Raw genomic sequence first — 22,422 nt, forward strand, 5'->3', positions numbered from 1 at the left:
CTCGCAGGCCAACTACGAGTAGCTCGCAGGCAAACTACCAGTAGCTCGCAGGCCAACTACCAGTAGCTCTCAGGCCAACTACCAGTAGCTCTCAGGCCAACTACCAGTAGCTCTCAGGCCAACTACCAGTAGCTCGCAAGCCAGTAGCTTGCAGGCCAACTACCAGTAGCTCGCAGGCCAACTACTAGTAGCTCGCAGGCCAACTACCACGAGCTCGCAGGCCAACTACCAGTAGCTCACAGGCCAACTACCACTAGCTCGCAGGCCAACTACCAGTAGCTCGCAGGCCAACTACGAGTAGCTCGCAGGCCAACTACCAGTAGCTCGCAGGCCAACTACCAGTAGCTCGCAAGCCAACTACGAGTAGCTCGCAGGCAAACTACCAGTAGCTTGCAAGCCAACTACCAGTAGCTTGCAGGCCAACTACCAGTAGCTCTCAGGCCAACTACCAGTAGCTCTCAGGCCAACTACCAGTAGATCACAGGCCAACTACCAGTAGCTCGCAGGCCAACTACCAGTAGCTCGCCAAACAATTATGAAGGTAAATGTATTTTTTATGTGTACCTCCCAAAACTGTCATGAACTAATCTCACAAGTATCAGACACCTCAAGCTCCGAGCTACTAACCCAAAAAAATCCACATTGATGTTTTTTTTTACCCTAATTGTTTTTTATTCTGATGTGATTTAAGCATTGACACTGACTTATAGCATCCAATTGAATTGTTTCTTTATGAATACTTATAATTTTAAGAGTGAAAAACTATTTTTTTTTTAAATCCCACACCAGAACCGAATAAAACCAAGATAGGAAAAATTTTCAGTAGCTCAAAATGTTTCATAATTAAAAAGTAGGTCTTATGGTAGAAAAGGTTGGAGACCCCTGACTTAGGACATACCCAGTTCTGTTTAATTTACCACTGTGCTGTTAGATAATCAAGGCTGGAAAGGGCAAAGGACATTAGTTATGAGTTGGCCCTTTCCATAGAACCTGATCTTGAGCAATGCACGGGGGATATTTGGCACAACTTTGGCAGAAACTCTGTCTGATTTTTGACAGTTAAATTGATGGCATCCAACGGGATCAACTTCACTAAGGTAAAAGGAGTAAGTCACTGTGCAACCTGTTCTCACACACACACACACACACACACACACACACACACACACATTCTAATAAGCTCTATGGAATTGTTTTAAGAAGGTCATACCAAGGACTATTTGATTTTGAATTCCAAGACGCCTTGAAGTATCACATTTTTTTTTTTTTTTTACAAATAATTTGATTTAAAAAATATGTTTGTCCTTTCTGCTATTAGCCCATGCAAACGCATTGAACAACAGATTCACTACATGGAACAAAAGACAGTCCCCCCCCCCACAAAAAATTCTAAAGGAAATTTGTTCTGAAGTGTCTGTCCTATATCTGAGATATATAAGAGAATCTGGAAACATATATACATGTTTTCTTGTACATGTATTTAACCCCTTGTTTTTTGCCACCAAACACTCTCCATATATACTGTACTTCCTGTCATTTTTATAAGGTGGCACCGGGAGACCTTAAAACGAGTCTTGTGAGGCCTGTGGGCGTCCCGAGAGCCAAATGACACGTACGAGTTTGTGAGAATCTCACCTTTACACAGAGAGGTCATATCAGTGTGTAAATGTCCGGACGCTACAGACAGAAGTTTGGTATATCGGCTGTACAGAAATTCAGACGAGTCCCAAAACGCTTGTGGGGGGTTGTAGAGCAAAACGGAAACCACCGTCCTGTTCATGAGTCTCATCTTTCCATAGAGGGGTTATAATCGTTTTGTAGACTCTACAGGCAATTTTGACAGATTTTCGAGATGTCTCATGGTCTGACAAACTCTAGCTTATTTGTATTATGCTAAGTAGATTTCCACGGGGGCGTGGACATCGTCTGTAGTTTTTATATATATATATAGAGAGAGAGAGAGAGAGAGAGAGAGAGAGAGAGAGAGAGAGAGAGAGAGAGAGAGAGAGAGAGAGAGAGAGAGAGAGAGAGAGAGAGAGATTTTACTTCCTAAATTTCCCAAACACTTTCCTAGACGTGTGTAGGATGATAAATACTGTTTTTTTTTTGTTGTTTAAATCGCTTTGGTAGTATTTTCAAAACTCTTAGTACAAAACTCCAAACTGGTAACATTTGTAATAATGCAGCCAGTCTAACATTCAAAACCTTTTCATTGTGCATTGATTTTGTTTGTAGACATTTTTCACCACACAACCATTGATCCAAAATATACGTTTACTGTGAAATATAATGAGCACATTGGTTTAATCACCTTAACACAACATAATGATATCTCCTCAATTTAGTTAATTTAACAACCAGTTTATCCAATAGCAAAACATTTAAGATACATGTTTCAAAATTACACTTTGAATGTAGTATACGACAGTAGTGTAAACTACAGTACATGAAACTGTTTTCACATTAGGCAATACACTTGCGCAACCCATTAAAATTGACTTTAACATCAAATGTCCATAATTTCTATCAAAGGTGTGTTCATTGAAGACATCTTTCACAATGCAATGAAATGAACACGAAGAAAGCAACACATTTTTTATCTGGCAGTAGTTTACATCAAGCCTGTCTTGAGCATTTGGCCATAGGTTCTCATTGAAATCACAGTAAATATACCAACTGGTCATGTACCTGGGAAAAACCTTTAGGAATGTGTCGTATTCCAGCCTGACATAGGTCTGGATTGAATTCATTGCATGCCTCATCCGTGCCCTGAGGGAGGTTGGTACACCCATGGGGATGGCAATCAGAACATCTTCCACCTGTACAGTCATTGTGTATTGTATTTTACAGTGTTATATTGTAGTGGTCCTGTACATGGCCCAGTTCATTAGAGCATGGCACTAGCAACACTAGAGTTGTGGGTTCGATTCCCGCTGAGGTCACATACCAAAAATGTGTGGACTGTTGTTGTCCCCGTTTGGTGAAAAAGTGACTGTGTGATTTTGTATGTTGTAATTAGTCAATTGAAAATGTGCTTAAGAGTTTTCAAACAACTTTCCTTTTGATGATCTGTTTTGAGTTTTGTACTAAGTTGTGAAAATGTACCACATACCTGTGAAATTTTCACCAAAGCAATAAAACAACCTGTAATATAGCAATAGTCTTGGCACTTGTCATCGTATTATTGGTTCTATATTATGGAATGATTAAAGAAACATTAGAAACGTGCATGGCTACCGAACAACTACAATCAGGTGTAACCGATGTGAAACCGCGAGCTAGTTAGTGGTGGTGCGCGCTAATAGCGTTTCGATCGGTGACGTCACTCGCTCTGAGACCTTGAAGTCGTTGTTCCCCCTTTGCTCTGCCAGGGCCGCGGCTTTTGTGGAGCGATGGGTAACGATGCTTCCTGGGTGTCAGTTGTCTGTGTGTGCAGGGGGTGAGGGAACGGGCGAAAGTTATACTGTTACACAGGCCTACTACAGTGCTTGAAAGGCAATTTCAATTGATCCATTATTAACTATATATGAATGTGTTATTAATAACTGTAAAAACTATACATAAACGTTAATAATTAATGTTAGACTTAAAAGGTGATACATAGGCCTAAGTGTTTATATGAATAATAATAGCCATCACACTACCTGTGTCACAACAGAGTATCACGAGGGTTAGTTCCCACATGTAGGTTATCAAAGCAAGGACACGCCATCATAAAACGCCCCCCCCCCTGACAAAGCAACATATTAGTTACAACTAGAGGTAAAGTTCATTGCCTGGAATATCATTTTATGACGTCTGGTCCACGCGAGGTTGCTGGCGCCTTAATTTGGGAGGAAGGGCTCGTGGTAATGGCTGGAGCGAAATGTGTGGAATGACAAGGTTGTTTGATACCATTCCAGCCATTATTATGAGCCGTTGTCCCCTCAGCAGCCTCCACTGGTCTGGTCACGTTCTGAGTCGATTAAAGGTACACCCTATTGCCAGATGAAACCGTAAGACCAAATGAATCCAAATCGTCCCACTGACCTTGGTATGTAGCCTAATATAGAAGTGATAGGCCTTCCATGTCTTACTGAAAACCTGTCATGTCGCTGTCAACGTTAGTGTTGGCTTTCAAATGCCATCAGTGTGAGCTGAAAACTGTCCACTTGCAAAGTCAATTTTAGATAGGGGCAGTGGTAGTATTAGTATATATATTTTTCTCAAAATCAAAATAGATATTTTTTTGGCCTGAATAAAAAACGTCAAACATGCACGTCTGGTCATTCACTGAAGAGAAGCCATCCGAGGGTTACAAAGTAAACATTTTTAGGTGAATAGACAACGGCTAGTATATTACATATAGCCTATTCCTCAAATGTCGTTCTTTCACTTTGGAACCCGAAGAATATAAGTTCACCTGCAGACACCTCTTCATTAGCCTACATAAACCACTACAACATGAATATGAGCGTGCTTCAGCTCATGACAAAATGGAAATACACTCGAAGGCAGAACTTGTCACTGAGTGACCGTACAAGCAATAACAGACCGTGGAGCATTGACCGAAAACATGACGTTTGTAGGCTACAGTATACGATCTTTCTCAAGGAATATATCGGTCTTTTGTTGTTTTGTCTCACCTTGAAGTTTGTCTCCCCGTGATGTGATCTGTAGTAATGTTATGGTGACCCCGTCATACCCTCCGGGTTTATCAATTAGATGTATACTCCGCATGATATGGCTTCCGGTGTCACAGTATCGGGAATGAAAACAGGTGTATTCCTTCGTGGGTTTCTTGTGGAATAACCATTATAGACCTTCATCTTCGTTTAATCGCACAAGAATCAAAGATTCTGAGGAGCCCTGGGATACCTAGATTTATGGAATGAGATATATTCAAAGCGTACAACAATTAGTTTTTATTCGGCCAGCATCACAAGGGGAAGTCTAACTAACAGGTGTTTTAATATGAAAACAACCCGAAGAGCAACAACAACAAAAAATATTTCAAATCCTTTTATTTAAAAAAAAACAAAAAAAACACTATTTAATTTAAAACAGATCGGCTATTGTTCAACCTTTGTGGCAACAGTTTGTTGTGATTTGTTTACTTTCTTTTGTTTAATACTTTTTTCTTTCTTCACTAGTTTTTTTCACTTCAGACACACAAGTAAAGACTCAATATAGCATATATACTTACTGTCTATACTTTGTATCTGTCCTGCTCGAGAGGGGAAATCTGTGCCAAACCCGTTGCAAGGCGCCGTCGGTCTTATACTGGCTCGGTGAGCGGGGCGTTCCCTAGTTCTATTCTAGAACGTCCCACCAGGTATCGGGTTCCTGACTAATCATAGCCACCAGACAGAGACACAGACGTTGAGCTTTTGCCCTATTTGGAGCGTGGCTACATTGACTAAGTCCTGACTATCCGCTAGACACACTTGCCAGCACCTCTCTCTCCTTGTGACCCATATACAGTATGTTCCAGTCAATTGTTTGAACCAACAACAAACGTTCTTACTGCTGAGTGTTTTTTTTCGCATTGTTGTTATATGCTAGTTCATTTTGACAGAAAGCACACTATACTGGCCAGTAGGCTACCCTACAAAATACAATTTACACACGGTTTTCGCACAGCCTTCTTCTGGTCTCCCCAAGTTGCCAGATGGCCAATAACCAAATGTCATATGAGTGATACTGTATATCTGAGGTACCATATCAAAAATATTGTTCCCATTAAAATGTGTCCACACACCCCAAGTGTATTACTATTGTGAATATATAGGCTGTGTCAAGCATAATGAACAAGAAATACTTCATTGATTTGATTTGGACACCTACAGGACAACCTACAGCACCCAATGTCACAGGAAGGCCAAAAAGATCATCAAGGACAACAACGGCCTATTCACCCCGCTATCGTCCAGAAGGCGAGGTCAGTACAGGTGCATCAAAGCTGGGACAGAGAGACTGAACACTTCTATCTCAAGTCCATCAGACTGTTAAATAGTCATCACTAGCACATTAGAGGCTGCTGCCCGACATACAAAGACTTGAAATCACTGGCCACTTTAATAATGGAACACTTGTCACTTTAATAGTGGTTACATATTTTGCATTACTCATCTCATATGTATAGACTGTATTCTATTCTATTCTACTGTATCTTAGTCTATGCCGCTCTGACATTGCTTGTCCATATATTTATATATACTTAATTATATTCCTTTACTTTAGATTTGTGTGTATTGGGTATATGTTGTGAAATTGGTAGATATTACTTGTTAGATATTACTTCACCGTCAGAGCTAGAAACACAAGCATTTCGCTACACCCGCAACAACATCTGCTATACACCTGTATATGGCCAATAGGATTTGATTTGATTATACATCAATATTAACCATGACAGCCTGACAGGTGTCTCAAACACAGATGCACACTGCCACCCCATGGCCATGCTCTAAAATAGAGATGTTTATTCAAGTGTACAGACAGAGGGTTGAGAGATGGTCAAATTTAGAGATGTCATGTCAGCATTTAGAGATGTAGTAGCCTACCAATGTCGTTAACAATGGCAGATTCATTGAGACGTTTGTCATTCTGTGATTAGGCTTAGCAAATTGTTTAAAAGGAAGATGGATCCCCTGAAGAAAAGGTATAAGATGTTGTAGCCAATCAGAGAAATTGATATTGAATGTCATTGAATTTATTTGGAACAATTTACAGCATTTGTGTTTATTATATAGTTTATTATATAGTTTACCAAATAGTATCTCTTTATTCATAGGGACAGTAGGCTTGTTGAGTGCAATTGTTATATCTCATGGTGGATACAGAGTAGCCAACCTGGTCTCAGAGAATTTCATACTATTCTGTATGTAAAACCGGAATCTCAATTTAGTATGATACAGTATGTTGTGTTTCGTATGTTATGTATTAATTTGTGGATGTTCCTCACCCATTTTGTATGATATGTTACGAATTACAATTTGTACTATATGTTACAAATTTGCAAAACTGTACAAAATGTTATACATTTGCTAAACATACTTTAAGTTATGAATTTGCAAAACTGTATGATATTTTATGAATTCTAGATAGGTGGCTAATGTTAGCTAGCTGGCTAACGTTAGCTAGGCTAGGGGTTAGGGGTTAGGTTTAAGATTAGGGTTAAGTTTAGGAGTTAGTGGATGGGGAAGGGTTGAAGGGTTAAAGGGTTTAAGTTAGAGTTAGGTTTGGGGGAAGGATTAGCTAACATGCTAAGCAGTTACAGAGTAGCTAAAATATAGTAAGTAGCTGAAAAGTTGCTAAAGAGCTAAAATGCTAAAGTTGTCCATGACTTGTACTCGCAAACATTCGGTTGCAGACTTTCGCATTATACACCCACTCATCCACCCCGACCAACCAGTTAACTAGACATTCACGTTATATGCCCAAGCATCCACCCCGACCAACCAGTTAACTAGACATTCACGTTATACGCCCAGCCATCCACCCCGACCAACCAGTTAACTAGACATTCACGTTATACGCCCAGCCATCCACCCCAACCAACCAGTTAACTAGACATTCACGTTATATGCCCAACCATCCACCCGACCAACCAGTTAACTAGACATTCACGTTATATGCCCAACCATCCACCCCGACCAATTAGTTAACTAGACATTCACGTTATATGCTCAACCATTCACCCCGACCAACCAGTTAACTAGACATTCACGTTATATGCTCAACCATTCACCCCGACCAACCACCCTACTTTTGTTTTTGCCTTAAGTAACCATCTGTTTTATATAACCATACCAAACGTATTATATCATACACATTTGAATATCCCGATCAACGTTTACTATGTTACGTCTAATCTATGAGACCAGGTTGGGATAGCCTACTGACTGACTTCCCACTGTGCACAGACATCAGATTAACGTTTAGTTTTGATTTACATTTGGTTGAGTTATCAACTAACGTGAATTCAACGTGAAATCAACCATAATGTTCATCCTATCATTGGAGTTAGGTTAAAACCTAAGGTGAAAAAAATACGAGATTCCCTAACTTTGATGACTTTGAAGAAAATAATTGCCAACATGATAAGAGAAAATAAGTGTCAAATAAAGTACTGCCTTTTATATAGATTAATTGCATTGAAATAATGCCCAAGTTGATCATGAGAAACACACACAAGTGGCTTTGCTATTCAGATGACCCTAGATGACACCAGTGCGTAAAGTTTGCTAAGTAAACTCTAGGCTTGTGTAAGCTACGTTATAAGGCTTGTGTAACTGAACTGCACAGGGAGGAAAGAGTTAAGTATTTTCTCTCGAACCTCAGGCTTTCTGTGCATGCTTAAGTAAACTAGCCCGTTTTGATAAATGGCTGAGAAATTCAAGCTTCCTGTCCTCTCCAACCATCAGTAGTGCCGCACACAGAGAAAACAGGCAGGCTATGCCGCATATTCACTGGAACGGAAAGTGCACGCGCTCCTCCTTCGAACTCCTCCACAGAACCATCTTAGCCTATTCTGTGCAATACAAATGTCATATACGTAGGCCTATTGATTAATGTTGTAGTTAATGAGTTCTAGAGAGGGTTTAGTACGTTTAAATTATCAGTTATGGCGAAGTGGTCGGTTTTACTCTTCTACCTCCTCCAAGGACTGGTTCATCTCATTACCGGGCAGCAGCAGCCGCCACGCGAACGACTGGGGCCTTGGCGGCAGAGGATTCAGTGGCAGAATAACGGTAAGGTGTACAGTTTGATGAGCACCGGGTCAGAGTATCAACCACCGGCGCGGCCGAGAAGCCAATCCAGAGTCTACATGAGCACTGGGAGGGATGGCACCGGTCAGACGCAGCCTGGAACGCGGGAAGGCACAATGGCGCACAGAAGACCTGGACCAATCGAATCGAACGTAGGTGGACATTTACGGGACCAAACCAACAACGTTCTAGATCCTGGATCAGCACATTTAGGACATGATAATAGACAGTATCTGGTACCCAATGCTCGCCAGTCAGGGTCCAGGTCGCAGCCCGAGGTGCCATACCGAGCGGGAGTGGCGGGGTCCCCTGGCGCACGGCGCTACTCACCAGAGTACACTTACCGTGTAAACGCCTCCGTTCCTGGGCTGCTCCCCGAGTTCTCCGGTAGCGGCGTACCGAGGAGAGGAGCCCCTGTCTCTCAGGATGTTACCTGGGATGCTCGCTCGGGGCTTCCCGCCTCTTCATCCCGAGGCAGGGAGGTAGTGCCTGTACCCGGCGTAGAATACCAAGAGATGCGCGCGGAGCCCGGTACATCCATCTCCAGGCAACCCGCACTAACGGATACTTCCAACGCACGTTATGTCAACCCTAACCGGAGGGGTACTCCTCCAGGACCCGGACCCGTTAACGCTGCTGAGACATCGAATGAGGCAGCAAGTACTGGCGAGGACATGGTCTCGGACGACCCTCGGAACCCGTTTAAAAACCACCGGAATTCCGTCTTCTACAACATGTATTCCTCCAGAGGCAGAACGCCCGTAGCACGCACGCGGCGGCCGCGTCCCCCGGCGTCCGTCCCCGGCACTAGATATATTCAGAATGGTATGTAATTGGCGCATAAAAGTGTAAACGCTCCAGTGACAACCGTTATATGCGCGTATACGGCTTATGTGATGGCATTGTCTCTCTTTAGGGCTCCCAGATCTCGTCCCAGACCCGTATGCCATCCAGGCAGGTGCATACATCCAGCGGATGCAGATGTACTCGCTGCGCTGTGCGGCTGAGGAGAACTGTTTGGCGAGGTACGTTATACTGTAGTTGCCCAACTGGCTTTGTGCGCATTTTTTTCACAGCATATATTCTCTATTTGTCTTCATCCGCGAAAAACTTTGAGAAAAAAAAGTCTGCATTATCCCATTGTCTCTTCAATTCCTGAAATGTGTGGCTACTGTACATAATGCCTTCAATTGGTAGTTTGCCACTCCATAGGCAACATAAACAGGATGTCACTTAGGTACTTCCGTTTTGCACTGCCAATAAACTTAAAACATACTCATTTTTACAATTGTAAACGATTACCTTATCAGATATAATATGACAGTTAATGTATCTTTCCCTGTATGGTCTGTCCCAGGTCAGCGAGCACAGCCAGGGACATAGACTACAGAGTACTGCTCCGCTTCCCTCAGAAAGTCAAGAACCAGGGCACCACTGACTTCCTTCCTGTTAAACCAAGACACCAGTGGGAATGGCACAGCTGTCACCAGTGAGTAAATATATTCCCATTGAAATGACTAGCTCTATTTGTCTCAGGTCTTCCTCACTCGTGACGGGCAATGGCAGCTGGCCAGACGCACTTATAACAACTGTATATGTATGTATGGGGAAACTTCAGAGGATAGATTAGACCAGTTCCTTTTTTTGTAGAACCTGAATTTTTCAATAATCCAGATCATTGTACATCATTTACTCCTGTACCCTGTCTCTCTCCCCTCTCTCTCCTCTTTCCTTTATCGCTCCTCTCCTCACTCCTGTCTCTCTCCCCTCTCTCTCCTCTCTCCTTTATCGCTCCTCTCCTCTCTCCTGTCTCTCTCCCCTCTCTCTCCTCTCTCCTTTATCGCTCCTCTCCTGTCTCTCTCCCCTCTCTCTCCTCTCTCCTTTATCGCTCCTCTCCTCTCTCCTGTCTCTCTCCCCTCTCCTTTATCGCTCCTCTCCTCTCTCCTGTCTCTCTCACCTCTCTCTCCTCTCTCCTGTCACTCTCCTCTCGCCTTTATCGCTCCTCTCCTCTCTCCTGTCTCTCTCCTCTCTCCTTTATCGCTCCTCTCCTGTCTCTCTCCCCTCTCTCTCCTCTCTCCTTTATCGCTCCTCTCCTCTCTCCTGTCTCTCTCCCCTCTCCTTTATCGCTCCTCTCCTCTCTCCTGTCTCTCTCCCCTCTCTCTCCTCTCTCCTGTCTCTCTCCCCTCTCCTTTATCGCTCCTCTCCTCTCTCCCCTCTCTCTCCTCTCTCCTGTCACTCTCCTCTCGCCTTTATCGCTCCTCTCCTCTCTCCTGTCTCTCTCCTCTCTCCTTTATCGCTCCTCTCCTCTCTCCTGTCTCTCTCCCCTCTCTCTTCTCTCTCCTGTCACTCTCCTCTCTCCTTTATCGCTCCTCTCCTCTCTCTTGTCTCTCTCACCTCTCTCCTGTCACTCTCCTCTCTCCTTTATCACTCCTCTCCTCTCTCCTGTCTCTTTCCTCTCTCCTGTCTCTCTCCCCTCTCTCTCCTCTCTCCTGTCTCTCTCCTCTCTCCTGTCTCTCTCCCCTCTCTCTCCTCTCTCCTGTCTCTCTCCTCTCTCCTGTCACTCTCCCCTCTCTCTCCTCGCCCCTCGCTCTCGGTCTCCTCTCTCCTTTCTCTCCTCTCCTCTCTCATGTCTCTTTCTCTCTCCTTTCTCCTCTCTTCTCTCTCTCTCTCTCTCTCCTCCTCTCTCTCTCCGGTCTCCCCCTCTATGTCCTCCCCCAGACACTACCACAGTATGGATGCCTTCAGTAGCTATGACCTGCTAGATGTGACAACAGGAAGGAAGGTAGCTGAGGGACACAAGGCCAGCTTCTGTCTGGAGGACACAGGTTGTGATGCTGGATTTAGACGCAGATATGCCTGCACCGCCCATACACAGGTTAGTTCTGCACCGCTCATACACAGGTTAGTTCTGCACCGCTCATACACAGGTTAGTTCTACACCGCTCATACACAGGTTAGTTCTGCACCGCTCATACACAGGTTAGTTCTGCACCGCTCATACACAGGTTAGTTCTGCACCTCTCATACACAGGTTAGTTCTGCACCTCTCATACACAGGTTAGTTCTGCACCGCTCATACACAGGTTAGTTCTGCACCGCTCATACACAGGTTAGTTCTGCACCGCTCATACACAGGTTAGTTCTGCACCGCTCATACACAGGTTAGTTCTGCACCGCTCATACACAGGTTAGTTCTGCACCTCTCATACACAGGTTAGTTCTGCACCGCTCATACACAGGTTAGTTCTGCACCGCTCATACACAGGTTAGTTCTGCACCGCTCATACACAGGTTAGTTCTGCACCGCTCATACACAGGTTAGTTCTGCACCGCTCATACACAGGTTAGTTCTGCACCACCCATACACAGGTTAGTTCTGCACCGCTCATAGACAGGTTAGTTCTGCACCGCTCATACACAGGTTAGTTCTGCACCGCTCATACACAGGTTAGTTCTGCACAGCTCATACACAGGTTAGTTCTGCACCGCTCATACACAGGTTAGTTCTGCACCGCTCATACACAGGTTAGTTCTGCACCGCTCATACACAGGTTAGTTCTACACCGCTCATACACAGGTTAGTTCTGCACCGCTCATACACAGGAAAAACTCTGGGTCAAGAGTTTTTCCTCCCTCCTTTCACTATAGAACAATATAGCCAGATAAATGTGATGATGTCTCATTACTGGGTTACCTTCGAACTCTTTTCACGTTATTGTTTTTTGCATATTGAGCTGTGGCTGTGTTTTGTTTTGCGTTGACAGGGGCTGAGTCCAGGCTGTCATGACACCTATGCTGCCAATATTGACTGTCAGTGGATCGACATCACTGATGTTCCTGCAGGAAACTACTTCCTGAGGGTAATGTCATTCAATTATTATTGTATTTACAACAGCAACTTGGTAATGGTCTATTCCTTAATGGTATAACAGTTGTGCCCAGTGCAATCTGAATGAGGTCTGACCATCTTCAGCGTTGTTCACACACAAATCTTTTCATTGTTCAGGTCATAGTGAATCCCAGTTATCATGTTCAAGAGTCGGATTATTCCAACAACGTGGTGCGGTGTGATATCACATACACGGGTACACAGGTTCAGACACGGAACTGTCGGGTAACCAGGTAAGAGATGCTCTGTGATTGGTTGGCCACGATATGAGATTCTTTGTGATTGACCAATATATCATGGACTCTCTGTAATTGGCCATGATGCCATACATAACAAGGTCTCAGCCCTGTGTAGGTTTTTCCACCCCAAAGGCCATGTAAGTGCAAAAAATAGAGGCTGGGTGGCAAATATAGATGTTTTTGGTAATGGTAATAGCATAAACATTAATATATATATTGTGTATATTGTATATATATATATATTAGATATATTTTATTTAACTAGGCAAGTCAGTTAAGAACAAATTCGTATTTATAATGACACAGCCTGGATTCAAACCAGGGACTGTGGTGATTCCTCTTACATTGAGAGGCAGTGCTTTTAGGCCGCAGCACCACTCAGGAGCACACTTGGAAATATAACAGAATACATTTGATTTGCTTGGGGCGGCAGCGTAGCCTAGTGGTTAGAGCGTTGGGCTAGTAACCGAAAGGTTGTGAGTTCAAACCCCTGAGCTAACTGCCCCTGAACAGGCAGTTAACCCACTGTTCCCAGGCTGTCATTGAAAATAAGAATATGTTCTTAACTGACTTGCCTGGTAAAATAAAAAAAATATATTTTTTTTGATACACTACATACCACTATTTCTTAAAGTGATCTCTTTCTTCCTCTCTCCACAGGGGTTAAAGCATCCCATGGATTCTGAGGTATTTTTCCTCTTGTCCCTTTAAGTACTGTAAACAGCAACAATCTCAACCGGTTGTTGTGGCCAATAGCTGTTGTAGATAGATTTTTTTTTTTTTTTTTTTTTTTTTTACATTCCTCTGTTGATGACATTCCTTCAATTCTTTAGTGTGTTATATGTTTGGAAATCTGTACTAAAGAAGGCATTTTGTTACTAAATACCAAGGATTATGAGATGACATGACATTGTGTATTTTTATCAGTACAACAAATCCGTTGAAGAAGAGGGATATTTTTGTATTGTTATAATAATAATAATATAATAATATATGCCATTTAGCAGACGCTTTTATCCAAAGCGACTTACAGTCATGTGTCACATTCTACGTATGGGTGGTCCCGGGAATCGAACCCACTACCCGGGCGTTACAAGCGCCATGCTCTACCAACTGAGCTACAGAAGGACCATTTTAGCATTTGTTTAGCATGATCTTGGAGAATAGAATGGAAAAAGTGCCTGTGCTTGAATTAGACATTATGCCTGCATAATATTATTTGTATGCTTTGATGTTTGATCTGCACTTGTAGTATCGTTAGATGCAGTTGAGTACGTCTTTAATAACCACTTCGTGGCCATAATTAATACGTTGCAAACGCCTGGTCTTGTATGTGCTAAGTATCAATGTAATAACAGATTTTCTTTTACTTTGTAAGTATGTATGCATGTGTGAGCGAATGTTTTTTATTTTAATTTTACATTGTAATGTAAAATTGTTTATATGCCGCTCAAACCTACATTTGGTGTTGTTTTTGTTGAGGGTGTTATTCTAGATACAATAAGCATGGTGAAGAGTGGGTGTATTAAAAATCAATTCACCTCCGACTATTCTTTTCTTTTGTCACATGGAAAATAGAGCTCACACTAGTGAAGCACCCGCAGTCCCCGTGGTTAGGCCTATATTGTAATTGCTTTAATTGTACCTTTATTTAACTAGGCAAGTCAGTTAACAACAAATTATTATTTTCTGGTTAGGCCTATATGGGTTTAGGGTTGATCGTGAAATATTGTGTGGATGAAATCCGGGTGGGTGGCGGGCGGGTTGAATTAGGAGAAAACAATATCTTAAAAAATCCTTAAATGTATAATTATTGTGCAATTTATATCTATAGGCTACATGTAGGTTTTAATTTCATTTATTAAAGGCACTAGTGCGTAAGCCTAAGCTTACGGACCTAACTGTAAACGCTCCAAATAGCCTACACGCTACTCAACAAATGCTTTTGGGAACAGGCAGCAAAAGTTTAGAGTTGATCCACGGAAGCAAAAAAAGGAACATGTCAAGAGTTGAATTCAATAAGAGAAAGGCTGCGAAATGGAGAGTTGAAAATAAAGAGAACGGAGGACCAGACGAGTAACGTTTGGGAACTATTAAGTGAAGTGGTAGAAGAGGATGATAACTAGATTATGTGTGATGATTGAGATACACTAAACAAATTCTCAAGTTACAAGACGGGGACTTCAAATAGGCCTATAGCACATCAAGGGAACTGCAGCATACTGTTGAGATGGTTTAAATGGAAACTGACTGTCGGTCTATAACCTCTCACATCGCCTAAAACATTCAAAGGAAAATTCCAACCCCCCCAAAAAAATATCGTTTGGTATTTGTTTCATTAGTCCATTGTTGACATAGTCCCAAAATGTTTTGTTTCTCAACAATCAAGTTTTCAAGATATGTCGCTTTCAAAATACAGAAATCATCCCCATATGATGCATTCTGAATCACATGATGCAAAACAGCAATGGATCTAATGAAACAAATACCAAAATATCGTTTTTGGGGGTGGAGTTTTCCTTTGTCCTCCAGCAGAATTACGCAATTCCTGCAAGTAAAAATGATACATCAAATGTAGGCAACATTTTGACTCGGGAACAGGAGTGGAGAAACAGGATTTCTTTCTTTCAGCATCTTGAGCGAATGAGAATGAGCAGTTAGATAGGCTACCGTCTGTAGAGGTCCTGTCTTTATCAGCATCATAAAAGCAAATAGTATTTTAACCACATAAAATATGCATCCAAGCCGAACTGAAATCTTATCAGAAACACTTTGGTTGTTTTCACAGCTTTCCTATTTCCCTACAACCGGTCAAACTGATGTCATTTGGACATTTTGCACAGAAAATCTTTCCTGTTTTTTTTTATGGTTATTTTCACACTACATCAAAACTATTTGTGTGTTTCAGTTGGACAAGTGGAGGAAAAAACACTTAATGTTGCTTCCTAAATACTGCAATGCAATTTTGAATAAACTGATTTTTGAGAGTATCTCCTCAATTTGACTCAACCCACCTTTTGAATGAAGACTGCTGGGAGTGGAGTACCTGTGGTGTAGATTGTGCCTGGTCTTAAGAGAGGCTGAGCCCTAGAACACCAGATTTCACAAACACAAAGGAGAGCTGCTGTGCCGTGACAGTTTGTTTGCTGACAGGCCTATGTGGAGACGGAGGTCAGAGGTTGTTATACAGCCATGGGTTGGTTTGAGTTGGAAAGTCATTATCTACAAAGCTATTTATAACACATTTTGTCACTGAAAAGTTTTTGAATATTGAATCAAGATTTGAGAACACTACCTACATTCAATAAGATAAATATATACGAAGCCACCAGAAGACATAGACTCTGTTGTAAAAGAACAGCAAACATCTAAGATGAACTGGTTTACACTGGAAGCCTCTAATGTGTGTCTATGCCAGAATAGATTGTCTATGTTATTGAAAGAGTCTGACTGGAAAATCCTCTTCCTCTTTATTCAACTCCATTCCATCCCGTCTGTCTAGGAATTCCAGCCCAATATTTACAGACAGTCAGTGACAATCTAAGTCAAAGCTCCACTCTGTTGTGAGGTACAGACTTTCTACTCTTGTGGTCAACAGAAACAGGACTAGTCAGTAGGACTAGAGAATCAACCATTGAACATGTCAACTGTTTAAACAAAAACATTAGATGCCACAAAGCTTTGTTTCCTACTCTACCCAGATCTTCTAGAGAGGCCATGTGATTTCAAACATGCCATGTAGAAGAGAAGACGGTGGCTGTTTGCTCAGCTGTGAGCCATGCAGCATGCAGACGGACGGTCGCAGATAGTTCAGACATCAGGAGCGTCCAGCTCCTCCTGGCTAGGGACTTCAGAGCTACTACAGTAGATGGAGATGGAAACGCCAGGTTGACCCCTTCTGCTTAACATCACTCAGACATCATTACATCAACCCAGATGTTGTTGGCAGGAAGGATATCAGTCTCTGTGCGTCCCAAATGTGATCTTATTCCCTATATAGTGAACTACTTTTAACTAGGGCCAATAGGGAGTGGACAAAACTTTAGGAACACCTGTTCTTTCCATGACATAGACTGACCAAGTGAATCCATGTATAAGCTGTGACCCATTACTGATGTCACCTGATATATCAAATTCAATCAGTATAGATGAAGGGGTTAAATAAGGATTTTTAAGCCTTGAGACAACTGAGACATGGATTACGAATGTGTGCCGTTCAGAGAGTGAATGGGCGAGACCAAAGATTTAAGTGCCTTTGAACAGGATATGGTAGTAGGTGCCAGGAGCACTAGTTTGAGTGTGTCAAGGACTGCAATGCTGCAGGATTTTTCACGCTCAACAGTTTCCTGTGTGTATAAAGAATGGTCCACCACCCAAAGGACATCCAGCCAACTTGAGACAACATTGGGAAGCATTGGAGTCAACATGGACCAGCATCCCTGTGGAACGCTTTTAACACCTTGTGGAGTCAACGTGGGCCAGCATCCCTGTGTAACGCTTTCCACACCTTGTGGAGTCAACGTGGGCCAGCATCCCTGTGGAACGCTTTCAACACCTTGTGGAGTCAACGTGGGCCAGCATCCTTGTGGAACTCTTTCAACACCTTGTGGAGTCAACGTGGACCAGCATCCCTGTGGAACGCTTTCAACACCTTGTGGAGTCAACGTGGACCAGCATCCCTGTGGAACGCTTTCAACACCTTGTGGAGTCAACGTGGGCCAGCATCCCTGTGGAACGCTTTCCACACCTTGTAGAGTCCATGCCTTGACGAATTGAGGCTGTTCTGAGGGCAGAAGAGGGTCCATTTCAATATTTGGAAGGTGTTCCTAATGTTTTGTCCACTCAGTGTATAGGAAATAGGATGCCGTCTGGGACACAGACTCTGAGACATAATGCCATATTGGGCCAAATACAGGTAGAACAGACAGAGAGAAGAACATTGAGAAGCCCAAAGCTCATTCTACTTGTTATACTGTAGTGTGGTTAGTAACTGTTGCTGTTGCTTAGCAAATTCCAATGAGGAACCTCCCGTAGTCTAGCTAACTAGAGTAAGTTCTCTGCTAGCTCCTCTCTGAGTCATGCTACTGATCCAGTAGAAATGCTCTGGTAAACACAGACATTCCCTCCGCTGCATCTGCACGTAGGTGGGTAGTGTGGGGAACGGGTGTTAAGGTTTGGCGAGATATTTGGGCCACGTGAGCATGGGCTGAGGCAGCTGTAAAGGGAGAGTGCGCTGGACTGCGATGTGCTGTGCATACCTGGGTCCAGGAAACCGGGGCCCGGGGTTGGCCTCCCCAGGCAGGTTGGTTTAGGCACTGAGAAGAGAAATTCCACAGTTACTCTGTCATCTCATTGAGATGAGAAATATTGCTGAGTTCAGCCATAATATACATCAGAGCTACGGCCGGTATCCTACAGCTCAGACAAACAGAGAGAGGGTCCCGTTCAGACATAATATACATTATATATAATATATAATATACATTACAACTATGGGCCAACAGCCTACAGATATGTCGGGACAGAGATAGAGAGAGAGAGAGCACGAGACAGGGAGAGTGAGAGACAGAGGAAATGTCCACCTGGACATTTACCCTTTACCCTTACCAATATGTACAAATGACCTCACTAACCTGTACCCCCATACATTTACTCGATACCGGGCTCCCTGTATATAGTAGCCTCGTTATTGTTATGTAATTCTACTGTGTTACTTTTTACTTTATTTTATTTAGTAAATATTTTCTTAACACTATTACTTGAACTGCACTGTTGGTTAGAGCCTGTAAGTAAGCATTTCACGGTAAGGTCTACCTGTTGTATTCGGCGCATGTGACAAATATAATTTGATTTCATTGAACCCTCCCTTAACTTATCAAAATCTCAAAACAATTTGTTGTATGTTGCACACATTCTAAGCTGTGACTTGAACCATTATTACACAGCATCATGGAGTTAGTTTTCCAGAACTGAATAATAATAATGCCCAGGGAGAAACAAACAACACGTTTATTATCAAACCCAGTGTGTTAACACCAAGCTGCTGTTCAGGACAGACAGACAGGTAGACAGAGGCAGGCAGGCAGGCAGGCAGGCGGACAGACAGACAGACAGACAGACAGACAGACAGACAGGTAGACAGAGGCAGGCAGGCAGGCAGGCAGGCAGGCAGGCAGGCGGACAGACAGACAGACAGACAGGTAGACAGAGGCAGGCAGGCAGGCAGGCAGGCGGACAGACAGACAGGTAGACAGAGGCAGGCAGGCAGGCACGCGGGCGGACAGACAGACAGACAGACAGACAGACAGACAGAGGCAGGCAGGCAGGCAGGCAGGCAGACAGAGGCAGGCAGGCAGGCAGGCAGGCAGGCAGGCAGGCGGACAGACAGACAGACAGACAGACAGACAGACAGACAGACAGACAGACAGGCAGGCAGGCAGGTAGACAGAGGCAGGCAGGCAGGCAGGCAGGCAGGCAGGTAGACAGAGGCAGGCAGGCGGACAGACAGACAGACAGACAGACAGACAGACAGACAGACAGACAGGTAGACAGAGGCAGGCAGGCAGGCAGGCAGGCGGCGGACGGACGGGACGGACAGACAGACAGACAGACAGACAGACAGACAGACAGACAGACAGACAGACAGACAGACAGAGGCGGGCGGGCGGGCGGGCAGGCGGGGCGGGCGGGCGGACGGACGGACGGACGGACGGACGGACGGACGGACGGACAGACGGACGGACAGACAGACAGACAGACAGACAGACAGACAGATAGAGGCAGGCAGGCAAGTCAGGCAGGCAAGCATGTAGAAAGACAGACAGACAGAGGCAGGCAGGCAGGCAGGCAGGCAGGCAGGTAGGCAGGCAGGCAGGCAGGCAGGCAGGCAGGCAGGCAGGCAGGCAAACAGAGGCTGCAGGGGCGAGGTCGGCTGGACTATTTTTTAGTTGGGTCGGAAGTTTACATACACTTAGGTTGGAGTCATTAAAACACGTTTTTCAACCACTCCACAAATTTCTTGCTAACAAACTATAGTTTTGGCAAGTTGGTTAGGACTTGCAAGTCGTTTAGGACTTCTGCTTTGTGACACAAGTAATTTTTCCAACAATTTTTCACAGACAGATTATTTCACTTCTAATTCACTGTATCACAATTCCAGTGGGTCAGAAGTATACATACACTAAGTTGACTGTGCCTTTAAACAGCTTGGAAAATTCCAGAAAATGATGTCATGGCTTTAGAAGCTTCTGATAGGCTAATTGACATAATTTGAGTCAATTGGAGGTGTACTTGTGGATGTATTTCAAGGCCTACCTTCAAACGCAGTGCCTCTTTGCTTGACATCTTGGGAAAATCAAAAGAAATCAGCCAAGACCTCAGGAAAAAAATTGTGGACCTCCACAATTCTGGTTCACCCTTGGGAGCAATTTCCAAACGCCTGAAGGTACCAGGTTAATTTGTACAAACAATAGTTCGCAAGTATAAACACCATGGGACCACGCAGCCGTCATACCACTCAGAAAGGAGACATGCTCTGTCTCCTAGAGATGCACTTACTTTGGTGCAAAAGGTGCAAATCAATCCCAGAACAACAGCAAAGGACCTTGTGAAGATGCTGGAGGAAACAGGTACAAAAGTATCTATATCCACAGTAAAACGAGTCCTATATCGACATAATCTGAAAGGCCATTCAGCAAGGAAGAAGCCACTGCTCCAAAACCGCCATAAAAGCCAGACTGCACATGGGGACAAAGATTGTACTTTTTGGAGAAATGTCCTCTGGTCTGATGAAACAAAAATAGAACTGTTTGGCCATAATGACCATCATTGTGTTTGGAGGAAAAAGGGGGATGCTTGCAAGCCAAAGAACACCATCCCAACCGTGAAGCATGGGGGTGGCAGCATCATGTTGAGGGGAGGCTTTGCTGCAGGAGGGTCTGGTGCACTTCACAAAATAGATGGCATCATGAGGTAGGAAAATTATGTGGATACATTGAAGCAACATCTCAAGACATCAGTCAGGAAGTTAAAGCTTGGTCGCAAATGGGTCTTCCAAATGGACAATGATCCCAAGCATACTTCCAAAGTTGTGGCAAAATGGCTGAAATACAACAAAGTCAAGGTGTTGGAGTGTCCATCACAAAGCCCTGAACTTAAACCCAAGATGGCGTAGCAGTGTAGATGTGGTTTGTTGTCCTCTCCTCTACTTTTTGCCTTTTTTGTATGTATTTCAATTTATTTTCAATCTCTTTTCCATTTTTAAATTAAATATACCTTCCGGTAACCAGCCTCACCCAATGTGACACGGATCCGCAATTTTTTAGACCTTATAGCCAGAACCTCCATCAGCAGCTAGCCATCAGAAGCTAACCAGCTAATTAGCTACTAGCTATTTAGTCATTGTTAGCCACTGCTAGTGCCCTTTACCTTCCACACACACCAGACGTTTTTTTTGGCCTGGATAATACTTGCCAGCCTGCCAGTATCGGACTGTTTTCTACACTACAACGGCGGATTCCTGCCGTAAACCCTGGACCATTACTCCTGATCATCAGCCTCCGAGTGACCCAGCCACGAAGCTAGCCCTGAGCCAGGCCCACCTCCCGGCCTACTCTGTGATCACTCGGCTACTCAGCCGATGCCTCCCGGACTCAACCCCAACACCCCTAGAATCCACTACTCCACCGGATCCTTGCCGTAAGCTTTGGACCTTTGCATTTGATCATCGCTGCTAGCTAGCTGCTACCGAGTAGCTATAGTGGCTAACGCCCCTACCCCGAAGCTAGCAGCAGTTAGCCGCGAGCCAGGCACATCTCCCGGCTAGCAAACTAAATTACTACTATTTTGCCATCTGGCCCAGACCCTTTGTCGACAGGGCGCCCCGCCGTACCACCACAACTGGTCCGCCGATGTAACTCCATCTGCTGTGCCGTCAACCGGCCTTTGCCGAACGTCGACGCAGAAGCTTCAACTTACCCCGGCCTGCTAACTTTAAACGCTGTGTCTCCCGCTTGCTAGCGTAGCATGGACTACCCCGTGGCTTCCCTGTTCCATCTATTGCTGTTCACTGGACCCAATGATCACATGTTCCATCTATTGCTGTTCACTGGACCCAATAATCACATGGCTACATAGCTGCTGCCTGCTGGACTGTTCATTAATCACGGTACTCCATTTAGTTTATTTTTTGATTATCTGTCGGCCCGAGCCTCGTACTCAGGCCCTGTGTGTAGTTAACCGACCCTCTCTGCCCATTCATCACCTTTTACCTGTTATTGTTGTCTTAGATGAATAGCTGTTGTTGTCTTACCCGTTGTTGTCTTCGCTAGCTCTCCCAATCAACACCTGTGATTGCTTTATGTCTCGCTTTGTCTCCCTCAAATGTCAATATACCTTGTATACTGTTGTTTATGATAGTTATCATTGTTTTAGTTTACTGCGGAGCCCCTAGTCCCACTCAACAGGCCTCAGATACCTTTGTCCCAACCCAGCATAACTAGCCCATCCAGAGATGCAACCTCTCTTATCATCATTCAGTGCC

General features: G+C 43.9%; 1 protein-coding gene across 1 annotated transcript; it reads left to right on the forward strand.

Annotated features, from left to right (window-relative positions):
• Positions 1 to 8,411: 8,411 nt before the first annotated feature.
• On the forward strand, positions 8,412 to 14,426 carry LOC118371509 (protein-lysine 6-oxidase-like). The gene is made up of 7 exons (XM_052477373.1): positions 8,412 to 9,578; positions 9,670 to 9,778; positions 10,111 to 10,242; positions 11,472 to 11,628; positions 12,518 to 12,613; positions 12,760 to 12,875; positions 13,542 to 14,426. Exons 1-7 carry the CDS (start codon positions 8,609 to 8,611, stop codon positions 13,546 to 13,548), a joined length of 1,587 nt encoding a protein of 528 aa, XP_052333333.1. The 5' UTR covers positions 8,412 to 8,608; the 3' UTR covers positions 13,549 to 14,426.
• The last annotated feature ends 7,996 nt before the right edge of the window (positions 14,427 to 22,422 follow it).

This window comes from Oncorhynchus keta, chromosome 23 (genome assembly GCF_023373465.1).
Source record: "Oncorhynchus keta strain PuntledgeMale-10-30-2019 chromosome 23, Oket_V2, whole genome shotgun sequence".
In the NCBI taxonomy this organism is placed as follows: domain Eukaryota; kingdom Metazoa; phylum Chordata; class Actinopteri; order Salmoniformes; family Salmonidae; genus Oncorhynchus; species Oncorhynchus keta.